The sequence below is a fragment of the Phocoena sinus genome, chromosome 7, assembly GCF_008692025.1.
Source record: "Phocoena sinus isolate mPhoSin1 chromosome 7, mPhoSin1.pri, whole genome shotgun sequence".
Lineage (NCBI taxonomy): Eukaryota > Metazoa > Chordata > Mammalia > Artiodactyla > Phocoenidae > Phocoena > Phocoena sinus.
The window spans coordinates 60,288,078-60,312,831 of NC_045769.1; the positions used below are offsets into that span (position 1 = coordinate 60,288,078).

The 24,754-nt window shown below is 42.2% G+C and overlaps 1 protein-coding gene across 5 annotated transcripts in view; it reads right to left on the reverse strand.

Annotated features, from left to right (window-relative positions):
• Positions 1-238: 238 nt before the first annotated feature.
• The window catches only part of CDCA7 (cell division cycle associated 7), a 37,660-nt gene continuing 13,144 nt past the window's right edge, over positions 239-24,754 (reverse strand). Inside the window, exons 1-10 of one of the 5 annotated variants that reach the window (XM_032638581.1) lie at positions 12,846-12,973; positions 10,011-10,136; positions 9,355-9,591; positions 6,523-6,759; positions 6,138-6,215; positions 4,880-5,086; positions 4,120-4,257; positions 3,077-3,226; positions 2,531-2,667; positions 239-1,565 (exon numbers count right to left, since the gene is read on the reverse strand). In XM_032638581.1, the coding sequence (XP_032494472.1) occupies positions 1,535-1,565; positions 2,531-2,667; positions 3,077-3,226; positions 4,120-4,257; positions 4,880-5,086; positions 6,138-6,215; positions 6,523-6,759; positions 9,355-9,591; positions 10,011-10,136; positions 12,846-12,866 (1,362 nt within the window). In that variant the 5' untranslated portion in view covers positions 12,867-12,973 and the 3' untranslated portion in view covers positions 239-1,534. Of the gene's footprint in view, positions 1,566-2,530; positions 2,668-3,076; positions 3,227-4,119; positions 4,258-4,879; positions 5,087-6,137; positions 6,216-6,522; positions 6,760-9,354; positions 9,592-10,010; positions 10,137-12,809; positions 12,981-24,754 lie in introns of those variants that run through there. The other 4 variants (XM_032638580.1, XM_032638584.1, XM_032638582.1 and 1 more) reach the window with 4 other exon arrangements.

The window sequence follows — 24,754 nt, forward strand, 5'->3', positions numbered from 1 at the left end:
TCTGGTGATGTAGCCGTCTTAACTGATTCTGATTCACAGCTATCAGGCATTACCACCAAGCCTTGACTGGCCCTTGACTGTCAGAAACTTAAGCCAAAGTGTGTGTGTGCAGGCGGGGGGGAAGGGGGAGGGGGCTCTTGAAAAGGCAGACATGGTCTTTTGTTTAAATAGGAGGAAAAAATTAGGACTCAGTGCGGTAAGATTGAGCATCAAAGATTTTTAAAAAAGCAGACAAGCTAGAACAAAACGTTTTATTATTAAAATAAAAAACTTTGTATAAAAGCATAACTGATCAAATGCTCTATTTACATTTATTGATTCAAGGTCCAATTATGCACCAAACACTGCACAGGCACAGCTACGGGCTGCAGACGCAAAGCAAAATGAACATACACACACTTAGATTCTACCTCTAGCAAACGATTTGATTCATGCCGAAACAGGCAGAGGGAGAGACGACACATGGACTCTGCCCAGAAACTAAACTGGCAGAGATGTCAAGTTAGCAAACTGTTGAAAGTCACCCTTCTCCAAAAAGGCACTTCTCAGTGTTATAAAAGTGCTTCGAACCTGAATGTGAACCCTGTGCCTGGTTTATAATTTCTGCAAGAAAGTAAAAACTGCAAAGAATTGTAGCTGAGTATAAGTAACAATTTTCCACGCAACATAAGCAAGAATGTATTTGAAATACCTTACGTTATGAACTGAAATCAACTTGGCAAACTACACTTATCCTGAAGTTTTATTCCATGAATTCAAATCGGCCTACTCCTGAAGGCTCCCCGTCCCAATTCCCCAGGATGGCTTTTCTACAATGATTTCAAGCATAGCACTGCCCGAGAACCTTTGGGTCGTGACCGTGTGGGCCAGATGCACTTGGTGGAAGAAATCAGCAGCAACTAAGCCTCAACTGTGACAACTTGAATAATAAGCACAATACATGGAATACGCTCCTGAGAGGCCTCCACAGTCATATATTCCACTTGCCAACAATCACCTAATTTTTCCACATGGTTTTAAGACTTTTGTGCCTTGATTCTGTTAAAAATGTCAGCGAACACTAAATCAGACCCAGTGTTTTCATGTAAGCAAGTTAGAGGGCTGGTCTCTGGAAATCGAGAGATGTAGTTAGTTAACACTAGTACTGAGTTTCTAAGTGCTTGGTTTTATGGGTGGATTCCAGGGCTATTTCAACACCAATTAAATCAAACATGCTTTCATAAAATTGTCATTTAAAAAGGATTCTGAAACTAAATGATGGAAGAGAACCACTGGAGATAAGAGGGGGATGGCATGGGATGAGGGGTGGGGGGAAATGCAAAGGAGAAACTGCAGGAGGGCAGGGTACAGCTGGCACTACAACCCCGTGATGCCCAGACACGCGTGCATGTCTAATGAGGTTAACCTGATTTGCCTATAAGACAGACTGATCATCAGAATTCTTAAACTCGGGTTTCAATCACATGACAAAATTGAAAACTTTAAAACAAGGAAGATTTGTGAAGTGGAAGGCAGGTAGTGGATCTTCCAATTATTATGCTTGCATTTCAAACTCCTGTTTTAGACTGAAAGAGAAGAGGGAACATGTCAGGATATGGTTTTCGGCCTAAGAATTCTCTTCTGAAAACTAATTCCAAGAGACACACGCACCCCAATGTTGATAGCAGCACTATTTACAACAGCCAAGACATAGAAGCAACTTAAGTGTCCATCGACAGAGGAATGGATAAAGAAGATGTGGTACATATATACAATGGAATATCACTCAGCCATTAAAAAGAATGAAATAATGCCATTTGCACCAACAGGGATGGACCTGGAGATTATCATACTAAGTGAAATAAGAGAGAGAAAGACAAATACCATATGATATCACTTATATGCAGAATCTAAAATATGATACAAATGAAAACTTATTTACAAAACAAAAACAGACTGACAGACATAGAAAACAAACTTATGGTTACCAAAGGGGAAGGGAGTTGAGGGGATGATAAAAATCAGAAGTCTGGGATTAACAGATACAAACTACTATACGTATAATAGATAACCAACAAGGTCCTACTGTATAGCACAGGGAACTAAACTCAGTATCTTGTAATAAACCATAATGGAAAAGAATATTAAAAAAAAAAAAATATATATATATATATATATATGTATAACTGAATCACTTTGCTGTATACCTGAAACACAACATTGTAAATCAACTATACTTCAATTTTTAAAAAGTTAAAAAAATAATAATCTTCTGAGAGCCTAATTCACTCTTTTAAACGTTTCTATCGAGTTATAACACATCTTAAGTGTACAGCTTGAATTTTACACACGCATGCCCACGAGGGTCACCACCACCCAGATGAAGATATAAAATGTTTCCAACCCTCCCCGACTCCCCATGTGCCCCTTTCTAGTTAATACCTGCACCCTCCTGCCCTCCATAAGACCACTCTTCTGACTTCTACGATTTTATTAAGATACAAAAATGAATGTCAGATTTGGGTGTGGAAGAGGGAAAAATCAGCCCTACCTTTTCAAGTAAGCATGCACGTTCCCGAAGCCGTGGTACTTGGCTAAGTACACGAGCACCCCAGTTGCACACCGCCCGTCTCTCTGCCGACAGAAGCTGCAGTTGCAGATCCCGCGACATGGTGGGCAGTGCCAGCTCTGAATAAGCATGAAAAGGCACCATTAAGTTAAACCTCACACTGCCGCTTACTTATTTACTCCTGTTTAACCTTTAAGATGGGCCTGATCAATTGCATTCAGATCTTTTTAATTATTAAAAACCTCGTAACATGGTTAACATCAGTTAGTCATGCATCACGTTCCCTTAGGAAATCCCACGGAAAAAGTTCCACGGCCACTAGCAGGGCTAAGTGGGGAACGGACTTCCCCGAATGGCCGGGTCGGGAGCACTCCAGAAGGGCTCACCACGACCCAGCGCCAACACTCTGAATGCATCTGCCTTCCCCGAAATGAATGTCCCACAACACTAAGGGCTCAATCTCTCTCTGGCCCTATCAGCTCACGCCAGACTCTCGAGCCCCCAGGACCACCCCTTCGAGGCACGTACTGGGTCTAGCAGGGCATCCCTGACTTCTTCACCGTAACGGTTTCGAAGGCAGGGCCCGCAGAACTGGCCTCGAACGCCCCAGCACTCTGGGTTTCTGCAGTTTGTCTTGGTATCCATAGTTTTCTGGCGGCACTGATGACAAGTCGTTCCCTGCAAATAATAAGCAAATAAGAACCAAAAACAAAAACACTGCTTTCTGTAGACAAAATACTTAAAGAATGTCCTTCTTTGGGAATTCCCTGGCAGTCCAGTGGTTAGAACTACACGCTTTCACTGTGGAGGGCAAGCCGCACGGCCAAAAAAAGGAGGAATTTGACTACAAAAAAAAATTTAAAGAAAAAAAAAAAAAGAATGTCCTTCTTTGTGGGTAAAGTCTCATATTTTCTCTTTGAATCCTAGTTCACATCTATACACACATGTATACAAAAGGACATGAAAAGTATCTCAAGCATGGTGATTTCATTCAACTGGCAGACGCAACACCTTATGTTAGCAAAACTACAAAAAGAAAAGATCTGTTTGGGCTTCCCTGGTGGTGCAGTGGTTGAGAGTCTGCCTGCCGATGCAGGGGACACAGGTTCGTGCCCTGGTCTGGGAGGATCCCACATGCCGCAGAGCGGCTGGGCCCGTGAGCCATGGTCGCTGAGCCTGTGCGTCCGGAGCCTGTGCTCCGCAACAGGAGAGGCCACAGCAGTGAGAGGCCTGCGTACCGTCAAAAAAAAAAAAAAAAAACTGTTTATCTTTACCACACAACCATATCCCCAACACCGATCTATGTAGGCACACGTTAATAGATACTTAGGTTGAATGAATCAATTTCCAAATTAAGAGAGAAGATTTAATGCTACTGAAGACTTACTAAGCAACTACTGCTACTGCAAACTTACTAAGAAAGCTAAATCCCAAGGACGCTACAAAACTCTCTTTTCTTACATGAAAAAGACACACAGGCACACATCCCATATGCTAAGACTGTCAGAACATTAGCAAAATGTCTCTCTCACAGACGTGTACATTTCCAGACATCATTTAGAGGTTCTAACCAACGAACGGTTATAGATCTTCTCTCGAGAGTTGCTGCAGATGTTGTCCAATTCTTCCTCCGTGATTTCGTCCACTGGGCGAATTATATGGGGAAGGGCCATGGATCCGGGGCGACGACTTCGGGGCATGTCATCTTCCTGCATAATGAGAAACATGGAACAGAGTGGCCTTCCTGGCTCTTGCCAGCTCTGAATCTCAAGATACTCGCTTTGTCATTTCTTCAGAGAATTCAACCTGGAAATCATTCTTAGAGCTTACGGAGAAGGGGAGAATCCTAAGTTTACTAAGGATCATGGGACAACATCATGGAAATGACTCCTACGATTAAGAAAAGCCCAAGATAATTTTGATCCTCTTGCCTGCTAGCAAGAACCATCAAAATAAGCTGATGTGGGGCTTCCCTGGTGGCGCAGGGGTTGAGAGTCCGCCTGCCGATGCAGGGGACGCGGGTTCGTGCCCCGGTCCGGGAAGATCCCACATGCCGCGGAGTGGCTGGGCCCGTGAGCCATGGCCGCTGAGCCTGCGCGTCTGGAGCCTGTGCTCCGTAACAGGAGAGGCCACAACAGTGAGAGGCCCGCGTACCGCCAAAAAAAAAAAAAAAAAAAGCTGATGTGGCTTTAACCGTTCTGGAGTGTTTGAGAAGAACATTTCATATGGATCATTGGTGTTGAGGCGGTGTGTGCTTCTGTGCTGTGTCCATGACCCTGGGCCCACAGAACATGACAAACAGAAGAGAAAGCATAAAAGCGGAGAACTCACGTTCATGTAGCCAGCCACGGGCTTCCTCTTTCTCACCAACATGTACTTATCCTCTTCCTCCTCGTCCTCCTCCTCATCCTCCGTGGGCGGGGCACTGTGTGACCCAAGGACCCGAGACCTCGACCTGGTGAGAGGACGAGCTCTCCGCTCAGGGTTTCTCCTGCAGGAGACACCTGGGAATGTGCGCCTTCGGGGTGTCTTTGGACGCTGAACAAAACACAGAGGATTGGACCCGTTTATTCCAGAATGAGAAGTGGCACCTTCTCCTGAACCAGGTTGTCTTTTAAGTAAAAGGAGTACTCCACTTTCCAATTTCCTTCAGCCTCTCTGTAATGCATGGAAAATGAGCCCAGAAATGATACAGCCATTGTAATTTGGCTTCTGTTAACACCAAACCTGGTTTCTCTCAAACTGAGGGATGATCTATTTATGCTTTACTCAATAAAGATGTAAGAAAGAATCTCGTTCTCCAAAAAAAAAACCTTTTCTACAACATCTCTTGAGCCCTGAAACATATTCACTGTTCCTATACTGCCCAAGAGAGAAATGTATGTATGCTTTTCCTTGTTCTATTCCTGCTCACGGAGAGGCGGAAAAGGAAATCTTTCCTTTTGTACCACACCGGACACACCAGATTCCCCTGAGTTGCACCAGCTTAGTTTCCTCAGGATATAATCACATATATTAGGCCATGACTTGGTTAACAAATTGTTTTTGCTTTCTATTTTTTCATTCTCAGATTTTAAAAACATCCATTACCATGTAGGAGGAATCTGCCAATGCTGGGGATACAGAAAAAACCATTTTCGATCTTTATTTCCTACCCCTGAGGGTCTTAGGTTTACTTGGGTGGGAGGAAAAGAAACAACCAATCAAAAGAGGTTTGAGGAACTTCCCTGGAGGTCCAGTGGTGGAGACTCCGTGCTTCCACTGCAAGGGGGCGCGGGTTCGATCTCTGGTCCAGGAACTAGGACCCCACGTGCCACGTGGGTGGCCAAGGAAAACGGAGGGGGGTGGGGTTTGAGCCCCACAGGAGCTTGGCATCAGGGGACAGGGGCACCCCTGGCCCAGGGTGCAAGGAAGAGGTCCCAGAGATCTGTCAGAAGCTTTCCTCTATCACCTCTAAGTCTATCTACAAGACCACATGAAATAATGAAATTGGACTTTAAAATCAGACCTGCCCATTTAAAATCAGACCTGCCCATTTAAAATCAAACCTGCCCAAAACAGTACCATACAAACAAGGATTTGTACTTACTGAACTGGAGCCAGGCAGGGAACGCCTTCCAGGGAAGGAGCCAGGAAAGCTTTCTAATTCTGACATTAGTTTTGCAAGCTAAAAAGGGAGGAAAGTAAACAGAAGTTATTGGTTTAGAATAACTACTGAAAACAAGTAAATTCTGGAAATCACAGTAGCACGTTTCAAAGAGCTTCTGATTTCCCCTATACATCTACCAAGACTTTAACAGATTAAAAAAAGAAAAGTCAGTTTAGGGAAAGAAACACATTTTAAAACATATGCTATGAAAATTTCAGAGCTACATGGAAAATAATTCTTATGACAAAGATATAAGCAACAAGTGGCTTAGAGAAAAGCTGGGAAGAAAGGGAGAGTTCTAATACATTCAAAGTCAGATACCCACCATTGCTTTGTTTTGCTGTATATTTAAAGCCCTTTTCTCCAAAAAATTCATGCCACTTTCATCTTCTGAATCAGAATTGCAATCGGTCACAGAATTCTCTGAGGGTTCGGAGGGCACTGCTCTCTCGTTGGCGGCTCCCCTGGTGTTTCGAGTTGGAAACTTCATGGCTACCCGGAGAGGTCCGGAACTTCTGCACTGACTGCGGGTCCGACAGCCGGCGTGGTCTGCCTGCAGCCTCTAGTCAATCAGGACAAGTGAGGCATTAATGACTTGCTGATTGTTGCACAGTCTGCAAGAGTATGACTACAAAATATGCCTTTGGAACAAAACAAGCTTGCAGCAAATACATGTGCACTGAACACTTTAATTGTCAAGTTAAATTGACAGCTCTGGGTAACAAAATCAAGAATTACAAATAAATACAACAACCTGAGTGTAGTTTAACTCAGGGAGCCTACAAGACACATTGTTATAAGCCACCTTCACAGTCCCTAGGCCAGTGGTTCTGAGCCATTTTTTTAATGTGAAAATCCCAGCTCCCTTTTTCATTTCTTTAAAAATAGAATCTTTAAGCATTTTTAAAAGAATTCCCCTAGGAGTAAATATGTGTGCTCTCATAAACATGATTTCAATGCTTATGGCAATACTAAACTTTATTAAAAGATGTCTCAATGCTCTGTACTACTTTTTTAAAAAACTAGCAAAATATATGTAACATAACATAAAATGTTTCACTTGAACCATGTTTAAGTGTACAATTCAATGACATTAAATACATTCATTGTTCTGCAACCATCACCACCATCCATATCCAGAACTTTTTCATCTTCACAAACTGAAACTCCATACTCATTAAACAATTACTCCCCATTCGCATCCCCCTCAACCCCTGGCAACCACCATTCTACTTTCTGTCTCTATGAGATCTGACTACCTCCCTCTCTTATCCACTTTTTGTAAGCCTAAAATTTTTAAAATCTCAGATTCCAAAAGTAGTATGTTTCCATCATTTAAAATGTATGAAACTTAGCCACTGGGGAAATGCAAATCAGAATCACAAGACATCACTTCCCACCCACTAGCAGAACCAAATCAATAAGTACAGCAAGGATGTGGAGAAACTGGAACCCACACACCCACTCTGGTAGGACTGTAAAATGGTGCCGCCACTTTGGAAGACAGTCTGGCGGTTCCTCAAAAGGTTAACCATACAGACTACATGACTCAGCAATTCTACTCCTACTGAAGAGTGTATGTCCATACAAAAACCTGTATGCACACGTTCACAGCAGCATCAGTCCTAACAGCCAAAAGGTGCCAACAACCGAAACGTCCATCAACTGATGAATGGATAAATAAAATGTGGTATATTCACACAATGGAATATTATTCAGCAATAAAAAGATATGAAGTAAAAAAAAAAAAAAAAAGATATGAAGTACTGACACATGGAAGAACTTTGAAAACATGCTAAGTGAAAGAAGCCAGTCACAAAAGACCACATATTGTAGGGTTCCACTTCTAGGAAATGCCCAGGATAGGCAAATCTATGAGACAAAATAGATTAACGGTTGTCAGGAACTGAGGATATTGGGAAAGGATGCAAAGTGACTGCTGATGGGTCCAGCATTTCTTTTTGGGGTGACAAAAATATTCTGAAATTGACTGTGGTGATGGCTGAAAACAAACAAAGAGAGAGGAAAAAAATACCACCCATAAAGTCCCAGAAACGGAAGACGCATTTTTTAAATTCCAAAATCCCCACCGTTTTTTGTACTATTCCTATATTTTTAGTGTGCATGGGTTGAAAGATATAAAATGACAAAACTTTTATCAGTTCTTAAGCCTTTTAATCAATTGGCATTTTATCAATCGCAACAAATAGCATCTACAAAGAATTGAAACATTGCCCGGAAATGATTCAGGCTATAGACAATGTTGGGTGACATCCAGATTCGCAGATCAGCCCCTGCCAATAACTCCAATACATACTGATTCAGACCAACATCACCTCTTAGAGGAAATATTACATTATCATGAAGTTAGACAGTGATAAACATTCGCTGGTCAGGCGTTCTCACTTATGTCAGTGCCGCTCAAGTGTGGTCCCAGGCAGTGGACCCGTGTCAGACCACAATGAGCTAAAGAGCACGCACCTGACTGCAAATCAACAGCTTGTCGAGAAAGTCTTGCTAACAGAAAAACGTGTGCAGAAGTAACCAGCATGCTCGGGGAGAGTGGGACCGAGGTGCGTCAGCGGCAGCAGTGTCCTGAGCAGGACAACAGAGGCTAGAGGTAAGACAGCATGCACAGGAAAAGCCAACAAAGGAGCCAAAGTGGAAGCAGGCAGGGCCCTAATTGTCATTACCTGCACTTAAGCTCCTGCATGGGAGTTATCACAGGCTTTCCGGATGCAGGCACAGATCCACTACGGGAACCGACATTTACTGAAGGCCTACTCTGTGTCAGGCCCTGGGCTGGGCACTTGAACTTAAATGTGAATGTAGCTCATCTTGAGGACACGTGTGCTTCCTCTGATTAGGCTGGATTTCTGTAGCAACAGAAATCTGCAGGCGGGCCAATTCTATCTTACCAGTTTCCAAGATTTTCAGAGACTACAAAAATGGTCAAGCTTTACAAGTAGAACTACATTAGCAAAAAACTGCTTTAAGACATGAAGAAAATACTCTTAAAACTTTTTAAAAGATCAACAAAATCTTGTGGCATGACTAAAACGAAAATCTTAAGGAAAAAAAAAAAACTTTTTAAACAAGTATGTCATGCCTCTAAAGGTACCTTATTTCTTGAAATTGGTGAAATTCTCAAACTCACCATTCCATCTTGTATCTCACTCTCTGAGAAACCGCAAAACGATTCATCATCAGAGTCGGCATGAAAAATACTGGCCAGTTCGTTAGTGACATCTGGCCTTGGTTTCTGTAAAAATCCACAATGGTCTAACACATCTTGCACCTCACTTTCTGAAAAGCCGCAGAAAGATTCATTATCAGAGTCCTCATAAAAAACATTTGCCAGTTCTTCACTGATATCTGACCTGAATTTAGGTTTCTGTAAAATAAATAAATAAATGTGGTTGTGCATTTTTTTTTCCTTTTTCAAGAACCAATTTTCCATAAACCGTGCAGAGAGCAAATCACATTTACAAGTGCACTACAAGAGAACAGCTTTTGTTACAAAGAAAAATGGTTCAGAGGTTTACAAATGATTTCTGAGTTGTTATGGCAAATCATCAGGCATGTTAGGTTAGGCGACATTTCAAAAGGATAGAATAAGTAGCTAATCTACCTCCAACAATTACTACCTAGAACCACAGCAAAAAGTGAAATGAAATTGCAGTGCATACTGTATTTTCATAACGGCTGTATAGAAATGTAAGCAAAAAGCAAGCAGTTTTAATCACACACAAAGCATCTGAGGCATTTTGAGCACGGCAGACTCCATTCTGTTTATTCTCAGGCTGCACTTACTGTGTTTGCAAAATTATCAGAAGCAAAGCTGTCACAACTGTCATCAGAGGATGACGAGGTTTCCATGGAAATCAACTTCACATATCTGAATTTCTTGAAGTTCTTCTTTGCTCTGCGATCCTTTTGCTGCAAACAGAAATGACAACACTATTAAATGGGTTGCTTACCGCAGAATCTAACGAAAGATACCATTTTTGAGTTGAGTAGGTTCAAACGGCACAGAGGAGATATGCCCACTTCTCATACCCTACACAGAAAAAGGCGGGTTTGCAATTGCTACAAAAATTTTTTTCAAAACCAGGTACTATCCTAAAAAGAGATCCCTGTGAAGGAACATTATAACGACAACTATCAATTTTTTCAAATATCTGTAGAGCTACCCCTTTACCCACCTTAAGAGCCCCAAACTCTTAACATTATTATACTGAGCTCCCAAGGCATTAAAGGCTAAACTCCTAAAATCTGCCCTTAAAAAAAAAATTAAACTGTACTTCAAAAGTACAAAATGGTAGTGATTTCTCTCCCTCAGCCAAAATCAAGCTAATGAGATCTCTCTATGTAAGCTTTGGGCTCTGTACTGTGATGCTAATTTCCCAAACTGTAAAAACTGGGCAGCACCTCTACTTTGAGATGGCAGGCTTTCAGCCAGGCCTGTGCCAGTCAGGAGGGGTAGAGTGATTTCAGCACAAGTCCTTACAAATCAAATATTATCGACCCAGTGAACAAATGTACAGGAGCCAAGTTAAAGGTCAAACAGTCCTCCAAACCCAGGTAGAATGCCTGATTCCACTTCAGGGCTCTATTAGGCTGGCCAGACATTCAGCTCTTTCTGCAGTCCCCTTGCTGCACAAGTCTTAAGTTTTTAGAAGTCCTTTCATAAGACACAAATGGCCTGTGGATAGGAAAATGCAGCCTTCATTCATGAACACTGAATAGCCTGGCACTGCTCCTCAGAACGTGCAACTGGCATCAATCTCATGTAAGAAGATGGTAGTTTCTACCATTTCTTAATACTTAATGAGATTTCTTAAATGTTGTATTAGTAGTTCCTATATTTTTCTCTTCTGAAGTATAGCCATGGAGTAACAGAAGTGACTCCTTACACTGAAAACTTTTGAAAAGGCAAGCTCTGCTAGGGGTCCCACAAAAATAATGCCAAGATGTGAGGTGTCGGGTGAACAGAACATTCTGACCTTCCTTCTATACTTAACATTATGCATTTCTCTTGCAAATAAAATTATTTTCATGATCATGGGACCCAACCACCCAGTACTCCTCAACAGACTCCATTCAATCATCTTAGGAAGTTTTAGTCTTTTGTCCTTTTAGAAAGGCAGGCAAATGTGATAATAGGTAGAGGTACTACCTATTAAAGGGGATCTCAGAAACTCCCCATTTTCCAGATGAGCAAATTAAAGGCTGCAAGGAGGTGAAACAGATTGCTCAAGATCACAGGGTTGGAAGGAGTCTGCAGTCTCCTAAAACAGCAAAGCTCCTTGCACTACTGCAGGAATTATCACCATTCACTCATCAGTATACCTGCCAGCAGTCAGACGCCCAAGATAGCCTCAAGGGAGGCATTCTATTGGAAGCTCGCAGGGAAATTCCTTCTGCGCTTTAACTAGTCACCACATGCCAAGAGTTAGTTATCAGGCAAATATATATCTAGAGGAAAAGACCTAGAAAGAAGCGAGGCAAATGATCATGGTTGAGATGGACTTTCTTGGCAGATAGGTAATAACTAACACCACTTAATAGGTGTTTTTTTGTGCCAGGCACTAAGTATGCTTTCACATTAATTCCTTGCAACAAAGGTGGAAATTGAGGCTCAGAGCGGTGAAAGGAACTATTCAAGTCCCACGATGGCCCAAATTTGAATCCAGGCACGTCAGAGTCCAAGTCCAGCTACACATGTCTTTCTTCATGCCGAAAGCCAATGCCCAGGTCCATTCAGGAGAGCTGTCTCTGAAACCACGCCCCCAACACGCCCTCTCCCACCCACCCCCAGGGAATCCCAGCCTTCCCACGTGGGTCCCTTACCCATATTTATTTTAAGCGTGTCACTCTCTTCCTTTTCACCCAACCCCCACCCTCTAACCTCTTCTGGGGCAGACCCTCCGTTCCGGTTTCCGTTAGAGCAGAAAGTAACGTTCCATCAGGGCTACGTCCTGCTGCTGAGGATGGTTGGGGGGTGGGGAAGGGAGTGGGAAATGAGCAAACGGTCGGCGAACCGTTCAGACCAAGTCCTTCCGCTGCACTAAATCACCGCCTGGGACTAGAAATGCCCCCTCAAGTGTGCATAACCCAAGTTCTAAAGAGACCGATTTGCAAGACCTTTAAACTCCAAACCCCAAACCCTCAGTGGTTAGAAGCGCCTGCCGGCATGGCTGATGCAAAAGCGGGCGGGAAGCGCGCCCAAGGACCCCCAGTGCGCGCGGGGTGCGCGCGGGAAAGGGCCCGGACGCCGCAGGGCGGCGTTCCCCTCCGCGCCCCGCGGGCAGGGCTGCGTACAGCGGACACAATGGGCCCCCCCCGGCCAGCCCCCAGCGCACGTGCACCACGGGCGCACGTGGCCTCGAGCTCCCCGGGGCTGCCAACCATCCTGCAAACCTCTCAAATCTCCGGACCGCCCGCGCGCCGGGTGCACACGCCCGTCGGGGGCAACCCCTAGTCCCCGAACTACCCGCAAGTGCAAAACATCAAGGGCTTGCCTCAACGGGCGCCGCCCAGGACGGCCACCAGTTGGTAAGGGCACTCCGCCGCGGAGTTGGAGGGGGTCCGCCCGTGCCCAACACCCACCGCGCCCATCCCGCGCCTTCGCCCGTCCAGCCTCACCGGCACGCGGCGAGCGTCCATGCTGGCGGCTGGCGCTCTGAGCGCTGAGAGCTGAGGAGCCGCGCGCGCCTCCGTCCCACCACGCAGGAGCCCGAGCTCGACCAGCGCGGGCCGGCGGGCGGGGCGCTCAGAGCCCGGGCCGGAGGGGCGGGGCGCGGCAGGCTTTCCCGCGTTGGGGCGCAGGTCCTGCCAGCTATGGTAACGGTCCACCCGCGCGAGAGACCCACTCGGCCCCGGAAAAAAAGCGGTCCCCCCAGGTACCCTGAAGTCCTGTGATAGCCGTGCAGTCCCCTAAAATCCTTCTTGGAACTGTGGTGCCTTGGGAGCTCCAGGACCACTCCTCTTTACGTAGCTGCACGGTCCCGAGCGAATGGCGCGAAAATGGGTCGTATTGCCCCGGGGTTAGCAGGCTGATTTGCATGAATTCCGGGGCTGGGAGAGGAAAGTGGAGATGGGAGTCGTGGAGAGCTGCGCTGGCCTCCGCATTTAGCACTTTCCCTGCGGTGTGCGGTTTACGTTATATAAAATAAAAATCAAAGAACCAAGCACGAACTCCACCGTTTATCAGCCCAGGCACTGTCCCTAGATGTAGCACCTCTTATCTGGTAACCGCAACATTATCTGAAGCAATAAAATGAGTTAAATCCTGATCTTTCTTTCCAGAAAGCACGGGAAGTTGTTTTATATAAGACTTGTGGTTTTGAAATGAGAAAGGGCTACTCTTAGTTAAGACTTATCTATGGGATAATAAAGTCTAGAAATTATAGAAGAATGGAAGCTAAAGACTGTATTAATGTGGTTTGGAGTTAACGTTCTTCGTCAAAATTTAGAATTACCTAAGTCAGAATGAGCCTGAGATTTTTCATTGCCCTTTGAAACGAACCTGACATTACGACGAAATACAGTGTGAGGCTTAAAAAAATTTTTTTGTAGAGAACAGGGGGAAAAGTTGCTTTTAGAAGAAAAAGTAAAATAAATTGTGTTGCTTTAAAAGACCTTAATTATAATCTTACGTTTAAAACAAGTGCTTTAAATGAAGCATTCGCTTTCTCCTTCAAAACTTCTCTTGGGAATATTCCTTTGCAGGGAGAGAGCATGCGTGAACACACTGCGTTCCTCTCCGGGTATACTGAATACAAAAACTTGTGAATAGTCGATGCACGAGAACGTGGATTGGAAGAATCGTTAAGGACTTGATCGGAGTTTTCGAGCCTTTCTACTACACGCCTGATCCGTGGTCACTCTGCCACAGAGCGAGGAACAAAGAACTCAGGGTCTGGAAGGTAGGCGGCAGGAGAGTTTGTTGGTCTGTCTGGCGAAATTGCTGGCAGTAGCGAGCCCTCAATAAATAGTTGTTGAGTAAATAAACGACTGCATGAATGGTGAATGAACTAAAATCGTCGTTATGTCCTTGGGAATACAATCTTGTGCCACTAAAATTAAACATGTGAGAATTTGGAATTGTTAAACTACATAAAGTAGGGGAAGATTAACTCACTTTGCCTATTTCTTCTGATAAGAGAAGTATTAGTCTTGCTGGGGCACCAGAATATAGTTTACATATTTTTTAAGGTTAAGATCACTGGTCTATTAGTCTTTTTAGTAATCAGGAAAATGCAAATTAAAACAGAGATACAGTTTCACTCAGACTGGCCAAAAATGTAAAGCCTGTTAAGACCAGGTGTTGGTAAGGATATGAGGAAATCCCTGAAATGATGTTATTAGTGTAAATGTTTCACTTGGGAGTGCAATTCAGGAATATTTAGCAAAACCGCTTCCAGACATATACCCTAAAACTAAGTTTTTCATGCTGCAAGTGAGAACCCATTGGCAAATTGTGAAATCAATTTAGTGGGTTGCAACTAGCATATTTTCTTCTTTCTTTTTGAAATAGAATTTTAAAAATAAGAGTAGTGTGAGTATTGTTTCCTGAAGCGCTTGTGCCTGCCTGTGTGTGTGCTGTGTAAAACGCGTACTTCTTATTGTGCTTCACCGTCAACAAAGTTTCCAAGCTACTGTCCTGGAGAAGGTACATTATGAGTCTTGTACTGATGCTCTCTCCTTTATTCGTTCAGCTGAGGCTTGCCAACACCCATGACACCAGGCACTATTCTGAGAACTGGGACATAAAGCCCAGGAAGTTGACATTCTAGTGGAGGAATGGAAGTAAACAATAAGATAATTTCAGGTGTGATAACTTCCAAGAAGGAAAAAGTAGGATAGATGGATAGGAAATGAAAGAGGTACCAATTCAGAAAATAGAAACAGAAAAAAAAAAAAAAGAAAATAGAAACAGGAAAGGAGGTGTTATCTGATCAGGAACCTGAATAAAAATAAGGGAGGAAGCCACAGGAAGATGAAGGAAGTGCTGGTATCAGGCAGAGTGAACAGAAGCCCAGTAAAGGACCATACTGGACTACAGAAAGCTAGGGAAAGAGAGGGTGAGGGGACAGATCACATGGGGCTTCCCTGGCCATAGGAAGAGGTTTGGATTTTATATCAGGTATGATAGGAAGGATTCTGATGAAGACAAGACCCAATCAGACTCCATGGGCTGTGTGAACTATAAACGAAAGGGGGGCAAGAGTGAGACACTTACGAGCCCCTGGAGGAAAAAATGATGGATTGGACTAGGGTGATCGTGGGATGGGGGGAAGTGGTCAGATTTTAAGATGTATTATTTTGAAGGTAGAGCTAACCAGACCAGAAGAGTGGATGGTTCATTCACAGTAGTATTTGTGTATCGTATTAAAATATTGCCAACAACCTAAATGGCCCTCAGAAGGGAAATGGAGACATGAACAGTGGTGTATTCATACAATAGAATTTGAAGTGTTCAAAGGAATGGTATAGCTTGCTTGCATCAATGTAAGTAAATCTTAAAGTTGAATGGAAAAGCAGATTGCAAACATTTCTGTAAAGTATACCCCTTATGCAAATTTTAAACACAAAACATACGTAAGTTGTGAAAGTATATAAAGACGTGCAGTTGGAATAGGATACAGGTTAACTCTGAGGAGGGAAAGATGGAGGAAGGAGGGGAGGGGAGGGTCTTCAATGTATGAAGCAAATATGGCAACATGTTAAATGTGAGTGGTAGATACATAAGTGTCTTTTATATTTTCACTTTCTGTGGGATTTTTTTGTATCTGAAACATTTTATGATAAAAAACTTTTTAATTTTGAAATATTTGTTATGTCAGTCAAGATATATATTGTAGTGTTAAATATGCGGTCCCTTTATAGGGTCCTATAAATTGGAATACGAGTTAGTCTTGTAATTTTAGCCATCTCATAAAGGTTTTATGTCACTACGTTAATCATGTACGGGTAAATATGTTCATTTTGAATGAAAGACACAAAATGAGTAAGAATGGAAATTCAGTGTGCAGAGATGAGGGCACAGGCCAGAGCAAAGGTAATAGGTACATACCTGACATTTCATAAGCACACACCTGACATACACAGACAGGATCTGGTACAAGGGCTGTAAATACAGCACATACTCAGTAACTACTTATTACTAGCCAGAACGATTGTAGGAGGAATGTTAAATCTGTAAAACATTCTAAAATACCAGTCTCCTGTTAGAGAGCTTTGAACTCCTCAGGCCATTATGAACTTTCAGGATGGTTGTGTGCTGTCCCATAGCTTTTATTCACTTTGCACAAAGAATTCCATTTCTTATTATTAAGTATGATACTTGACCCTGAGGTTCTGATCACTAATAACAAGGTGAGCTGAAGTCAACCTTGACCTCTAGATGTTTGGTTTTAGGACAAAGAATGCAACAATTACTAACATGTTATCACTTTTAGATGGATTTCAAAACAAAGCTAATGTCCCAGTAGGTGTGCTGCTCTAGTCCCACACACCTTTCCTTCTTTCAGGCAATGTAACTGGAACCCAAGCTGCTCTGTAAACAAGAGACCTTCAATAGCTGCCACACACCCAGGAACAAAGGACTGGGGAGAGCTGTCATTGTATTTGTGGATACAGGCAGGTTGCAGTTTGTCAGGTGACTTATTTTAAATAACCCCCTAATTATCGATCTACGCGCCCCCCTCCCCCCACCCCCACTCCCACGCCCCACCCCCACCCCACCGCACCCCACGCCTGCTTTCAGGATGCACAAAGGCAAGAAACCCAAAAGGTCTAAGTTACCCTTCTGCAGCCAGAAGCCACTCTGCAGGAGGGTCCAGCCCATGACCACCCTGGCTCAGTCAGATCCACAAATCCTACCCCTCGAAACCATATTGGTATGTTTGCTTTTAATCATACGTCAACCCCATTTTAAGTAGGTCAGTTTGCTGACATCTGACACCTGATGCGAGAATGGAATATGGAAACATGAATGCAAACCTGGCCATTTTTAGGGAGAAGAAATATTTGTTTTCTCATGGATAAGCATTGTCCATTGTGAAATACTTGATTGCTAGTGTTAGAGCACCATTAAACACTGGATGAGATAAAGTCAAGTTTTAATTACTGAATCAGTCGGTTCCAACATTATGGACACTGAATTATAACTACAACCTAACTCTGCCTACATTTTTATGATCCAGACTCCCCTTTAACTTGTTCTCCTTCCATAATTTTTTTAAAAATTTGCACTTAGCAAGGTTTTTGTTTGTGCTCAAGAGTTTTTGGGTTGTTTTTAATTTGATCATCCCCCCACATACACTGGAAACAACTGGAGTGTACCAAAAAAAAAAGGTGTGAAAATTTTCTGGTTTTTTGCTACATAGACAACTTATTGTAAACTGTCCTAGGTGTGAATTTTCCAGATCATTGATTTCTTCTTCAGATCTGTTCCTCTTAAACAACTCTGTGGAAAGAGAATTGCTGTAGAGAGAGGAAGTTTAACTGTTAGCTTAAAGGAGACTTGAGGATTGACTATAGATTGGTTAAAAATTGAAGATATTGGTCAGGGCCCCACGGAAGAGCCTAATCTGAACATTGATCCGTAGAGTTCAAAACCAGTCCACCAGCAGTCCTTAAAAAGTTAAACAGAGAATTACGATATGATCCATCAATTCCACTCCTAGGTATATACCCAAAAGAATTGATGCAGGGACTCAAAGAGAAACTTGTACACGCATGTTTGTAGCAGTGTTATTAACAATAGCCAGGAGGTGTAAATCATACAAATGGCCATCACCAGATGAATGGATAGAAAAAAATGTGGTATGTACCTACAATAGAATGTTAGCCTTAAAAGGAATGAAATTCTGATACATACTACAATATAGATGAACCTAAAGAGCATTATGTTAACTGAAATAAGCCAGACACAAAAGGACAAATATTATATGAAGTACCTAGAGTAGAAAAATTCAGAAACACGAAGTAGAATAGAGGTTACCAGGGACTGAAGGGAAAGAGGGAATTAACGTTTAATGCATGCAGAGTTTCTGTGTGGGAAGATGAAAAAGTTCTGGAAATGGACAGCGCTAATGCTTGCACAACACTGTGAATGCACTTAATGCCACTGAATTGTACACTTTTAAATTGTTAAAATGGTAAATTTCATGTACATTTTACCACAATTTTAAAAATAAAAAAATAGCAACAACAGTTCACCAAAAATCTGGACTCCACAAGGATTCATGGGGTCAGGTTAAAGGTGCGGGGAGTGAGGAGCAAAACCATGTCCCCATCCCACCCTCTCCCAGATTTCTAGACAGAAAAAATTACCGTGGAAAATGTGATAGAATTATTAATAGTCCAAAAAGTCATCATAATTCACAGCTCCTTTTTGCTACAATAGTGTTTCACGATTGCAATTTTGGGGGACTTCCCTGGCGGCCCATCGGTTAGGACTCGGCGCTTCCACTGCAGGGGGCACAGGTTCGATCCCTGCTGGGGGAACTAAGATCCCACAAGCCGCACAGCGGGTGGGGGGGGGGAAGATTGCAATTTTTTTAAATAAAAATAATTTTCATGATCATGACACATAATATCCATAACTCACAAACATGTCCTCTCTTCATGGGCCACCAGGAAGAAACAAGGAGAAAACACCCAGCACTGTCAGTCTGGCCGGGGTGTACAGAGATCCAGCCTTGGGAGAAGAAGCATGCCTATCCCTTGGTGAGTGTCCCCCAGTGTTAAAGGAAATGACCCTGACAGATACTCAGGCTACACTGGGAATCTCCAGGACCTATGGATTTGGGGCCCAAAGGGATGTTTTGGAGTAGGACACAATGATTCCACTCAAATGGTCTTTAAATAGGCTGATGAAACTTGTGCCTCCTGGGGTTGTAACTCAGAATGGACTGCTCCCTTTGGCGTTTATTGAAAGAATTGTAAAAGTGGGCGGTGGGAGAGGGGGTTCTTTTCCTGTCTCAGCAAGACCAGCATCTGCAACTACAAGTGCCACCAAACATCCTCATTAATGACTGAGGAGATGATGAGGTGATGTGAGTAGTACTATAGCAAGGAGCTTTGCCGAGTATCACTACCAGGCAGTGGCGCAGACTACCAGGCACCAACAGGTGCAATACAGACGATTTAATGGCAACCAAGGCGATCACAGGAACCCGTTGGGCTAGAATTGCAAAGGCCTAAGGAGTTTAGGTTGTATCCTGAAAGCAATAGGGTTTTGAGCAAAGGAACAATATAGTAAAATTTGCATTTTAGAAAAATCACTCTGGAAGGATAAAGAATGCACATGAAGGGGACAAGGAAGCTGGATGCTGGGGAAACGGGAAGCTATTCCAGCTATCTAGGACACAGAATGATGAAGGCCTAAATTAATATTGTTCTGGTGGGATGAGAGGGAGGGGTGAGCATAAAACAGGATGTAAGAGATATTTAGGAGGTCAGAGAGAACAAGAATATAACCAGTGGGAGAGGAGCATAAAATGGTAGGATTAAAAAAGAGATTTAGAGTGCTGTCGCTAAAAGAAAAAAAATCTCATTGATGTCCTCGAAAAACAAGCCAATGAACTACATTCATAATGCTCTGTAAATCTGGAGATATATTTTGAAAGCTGTGTGAAAAATCAAAAACCATGATTATAATTCCAATGATCAAATAGCAGTTAGAAGTAGAAGTGCAACATTGGTCCTCCAGTTGAAATTATATAATTACTAGGGTTATAAGAAAGTATAAGACAGATCCCACATTAGTGTACTTTGCTCTGTCTATAGATATCCACTATGTACCTGGTGCTTTACTAACATATATTAACATAAGGCAGGAAAATAGGGGATCTGGTTTTCTTGGGGCAAGGCTCATGGTTAGCCGATCTCATCCCTATAATTACTTTAATTCTTAGAAATTTATTTTTTAAATTTCCTCATTAACTAATAGATACTTATATACTTAATATACTTACATACTTTAATACTTTCATACACTTTAAAAAGTAGTTAAATAATAAATATCTAAATAATATACCAGCAGTGTTGATGGTGGTTAAAGGTACCATTTATTCCATAGGTCGTAGAATGGCAAGAAAGAATTGTAGCAGAACTAGAGATGAGATGATAGTGCCAGGAGGTTGTGAACTTAGACCGAGAAGCACCTTTGATATTGCTCCATGATACTGTCTCTTGATACAGTAGTTATGATTTTAGGCGCTTTATTTTAAAAATTAGGAACAGGAATATAACTTTCTGAGTAGAAAAGTGATATTTAAATCATGTTGGTCTGGGGTGTCTCTGAAACTACACAGTGGAAAAAGTTATGGGCTTGGCAGGCTCAATGATAATAGCTAAAATGTACTGAGCACTTACTACATACATGCCAGACATGTACTCATTTAATCCTCACACCAATCCTATAAGGCAGGCTTGGTCCATGCTCTCTATTTTATAGATAAAACACAAAAACTGAGAGAGATCAACTTGCTCAAGGTCATAGAACGTGTGGTGAATGGCAGAGCTGCTATTTCAACCCCGACAGAGCCCACACTCTACTGTTATATTGTACCTGACAGCATCTGAATACCCAGCCCCACCTGCTTAAGCATCATGTTTGATACCAGGTGATAATGTTTCCCTGCTCCCAGCCACCACAGATTAGACACCTGAGATAGGGGCCGCTGATCCATAATACCTTAGTGGTCCCATATACATACGTTCACATACACAGGTGAATTTAAGCCAGTCATTTTCTTTCTCTTAGCTTAGTTAATACCAAGAGATAACACTGGCCAATGGTGGGATTGAAGGCAAATAAATGATGCTCTGAGTCCACGGCAGACCAAAGATTACTATGAGCCAATGTTATGAGGGAGCAAAAGAGACCAAATGGCCAGTAAGAAAAGAGGGTTGCTTAGAGAAGCAAGAAGAATTATCCAAAACTCAAAAATTTAGAAACTGTACAAACTGCCTGTCTTAGTTCTAACAAAGATACCACAGACTGGGTGGCTTACACAACATTTATTTCTCATAGTTCTGGAGCCTGGGAAGTTCACAATCAAGGTGCCAACAGATCTGGTGTCTGGCAAGAGTCTGCTTCCTGATTTGCAGATGGCCCTCTTCTTATATCCTAACAGTGGAGAGCAGAGATAGAGAAGCAAGCTCTCTCATATCTCTTCTCATATCTTCTTCTTCTCATATCTTTTCTTCTAATGGCACTAATCCCATTCATGAGGGCCCCATAACCTAATTCCCTCCCAAAGGCTCCACCTCTAAATACCATCTCACTGGGGATTAAACATCAACATACGAATTTCAGGGGATGGGGGCCACAAACATTCAATCCATAACATTGGCTTCATAAATTCCTAATTGGAAATTGGTAAAGCCTGGTTATTCTAGTTACTGTCTTTCAAAGTAAGAGTCTGAAAGATCTAGTCTAGTTTGTAACCAGAGTTGTTATGGAAATCCCATCTCTAGGATAAGAGCTTGGTCAAGCTGGGTCTGTTTGGACTCCTCTTTTACAGATTAGAGACTGGAAGGCTGGGTGTGGTGTTGTATGGGGATCCTGTGGCTGCTGTAAGAAATTACCACAAACTTTGTGTCTTAAACAACAGAAAGTTATTCTCTTAGTTTTGGAGACCAGAAGTCTGAAATCAAGGTCTCAGCAGGACTGTGCTCCCTCCAGAAGCTCTAGGGGAGATTCTGTTCCTTGCCTCTTGTAGCTTCTGATTGCTGTCCTCATTCCTTGGCTTATGGTTGCTCACACCAGTCTCTGCCTCCATCTTTGCATGATCTTCTCTGTGTCTGTGACTCCTCCTCTTGTGTCTCTTATAAGGACACTTGTCATTGGGTTTAGGGCCTACTGGGTAAACCAGGATGATCTCATCTCAAGATCCTTAACTTAATTACATCTGTAAAGACCCTTTTCCCAAATAAGGTAACATTTACAGTGTTTGGGTACTAGGACAAGGACATATCAATCTTTGGGGGGAGGGGGAGCACCACTTCTTTTCCTCCTTAGTTTTCTAATTTATGTTTGATGGTTGAAGAAAAAATTATAACATGTCTAATATGGGTCTAAATTTATGTGGTGGAAATATTTAAAACAATTATCAAATGGGAGTGTAAAGGGATATAAAAAGAAATAAAGTTTCTATATACTTCACTTGAACTGTTGAAATGAAAACACAAGCAGATTGTGACAAATTAGGTATAATAATGTATACCTAGAGCATACAGTACTAAAGATATACAAAGAGACGCACTATAAAATATTGTAAATAAGCCAAAATGGAATTCTAAAAAATGTTCAAGTAACACGGGAAAGCAGAAAAAACAAAATGGCAGATTTAAGCCCTGATAATATCATTACATTAAATGTAAATGGCTTAGGGGACTTCCCTGGTGGTCCAGTGGTAAAGAATCCGCTTTCCAATGCAGGGGACGCAGGTTGGAACCCTGGTCGGGGAACTAAGATCCCACATGCTGCGCACACCACAACCACTGAGCCCACGCACCTCAACTAAAGAGCCCACGTGCTGCAAACTATAGAGCCCATGCGCTCTGGAGCCCGCATGCCACAACTACAGAGCCCACGCACCACAATGAGAGAAAACCCACATGCCACAACTAGAGAGAAGCCCACATGCCGCAACTAGAGAAGCCCGCATGCTGCAACGAAGATCCCGCATGCCACAACTAAGACCTGAAGCAGCCAAAAATAATAAATAAATAAATGTAAATGTCTTAAATAAATCAATTAAAAGACAGATCGGCAGAGTAGATTCTTGAAAAACAGCCTAACTCTATGCCGTCTATAAGAAAGTTACTTATAATAAATTATCAGATGAAAAAAGATACAGCAGGCAAACATTATTAAAAGTAGGAGTGGCTATATTCATATCAGATAAAGGAGACTTCAAAGTAAGTAAAATGAACAAAGATGGAGAAGGACATTGTATAACGATAAATAGGTTAATCCACCAAGAACAGTAATCCTAAATGTGGATGCACACAACAATAGAGCTACAAAATATGAGAAACAAAAGATGATAGAAATGGATGGAGAAATAAACCCATATTATAGTTGGAGATTTCAACACTCCTCACTCAATAAGTGATAAAACTAGACAGAAAATCAGCAAGGATATAGAAGAACTCAACACCACCAACCAACAGGACCTAATCAACATTTATATAACACTCCATCCAACAACGGCATAATACACATTCTTTTAAAGTGTCCAGGGACTTCCCTAGTGGTGCAGTGGTTAAGAATCCGCCTGCCAATGCAGCCCTGGTCCGGGAAGATCCCACATGCCACGGAGCAACTAAGCCCGTGTGCCACAACTACTGAGCCTGCGCTCTACAGCCCACGGGCCACAACTACTGAGCCCACGTGCCACAACTACTGAAGCACGCACTCCTAGAGCCCGTGCTCCGCAACAAGAGAAGCCACCGCAATGAGAAGGCCGCGCGCTACAACAGAGTAGCGCCTGCTCGCCACAACTAGAGAAAGCCCACATGCAGCAACAAAGACCCAGTGCAGCCCAATTAATTAATTAATTAAAATAAAGTGTCCAGAGTAAGTATTCCAAGACAGACCATATCCTGGGTCATAAAATAAACCTTAAGAAATTAAAAAGAATGTAAATTACAGAGAGTGTGTTGTATAACCTTGATGGGAGTCAAACTGGAATTAAATAACAGAAAGCTAAGAGGAAAATCTCCAAACTCTTGGAGACTAAACAACACACTTATAAATAAGTCATGTGTTAAAGAGGAAGTCTCGAAGAAAATCAGAAAATAGATGGAACTTAATGAAAATGGAAATAAAACATATCAAATTTTGAGGGACACAGGTAAAGAAGTGTTGAGAGGGAAATATAACACTAAATGCATACATTAGAAAAAAGGGAAAGTCTCAAATCAATATTTTATTAAGCTCCCACCTCAAGATGGAAGAACAAATTAAACTCAAAGCAACCAGAAGGAAAGAAATAATAAAAATTAGAGCAAAAATTATGAAACTGAAAACAGAAAAGCAATAGGGAAAAATCAATGAGACAGAGATGGTTCTTTGAAAAGACCAATAAACTTGACAATTCTCTAATAACACTGATAAAAAGAGGTTAAACAATTTCCAATGTCAGAAATAAAGCAGGGGATATCACTACAGACCCTGCAGACAAGAAAGGGATAATAAGGGAATACTATCAACAACTCTACACACATATATTTGACAACTTAGTTGAAATGACCAGTTTCTCAAAATACCACGACTTGCCCAATATGAAATAGATAATTTGAAGATCTTATAACTCAATGTAATTGAATGTGTAATTTTAAAACTGCCACAAAAGACACATCCAAGCCCACATGGTTTCACTAGAGATTCTACCAAATGTTTACAAAATTAAGACAAGCTACAGTTTGGGAGAAAATATTTCCAAACTGTGTATCTGGGAAAAGACTAGTATCTAAATTATATAATCAACTCTCAAAACTCAACAGCAGAAAAGCAAACAATCCAATTT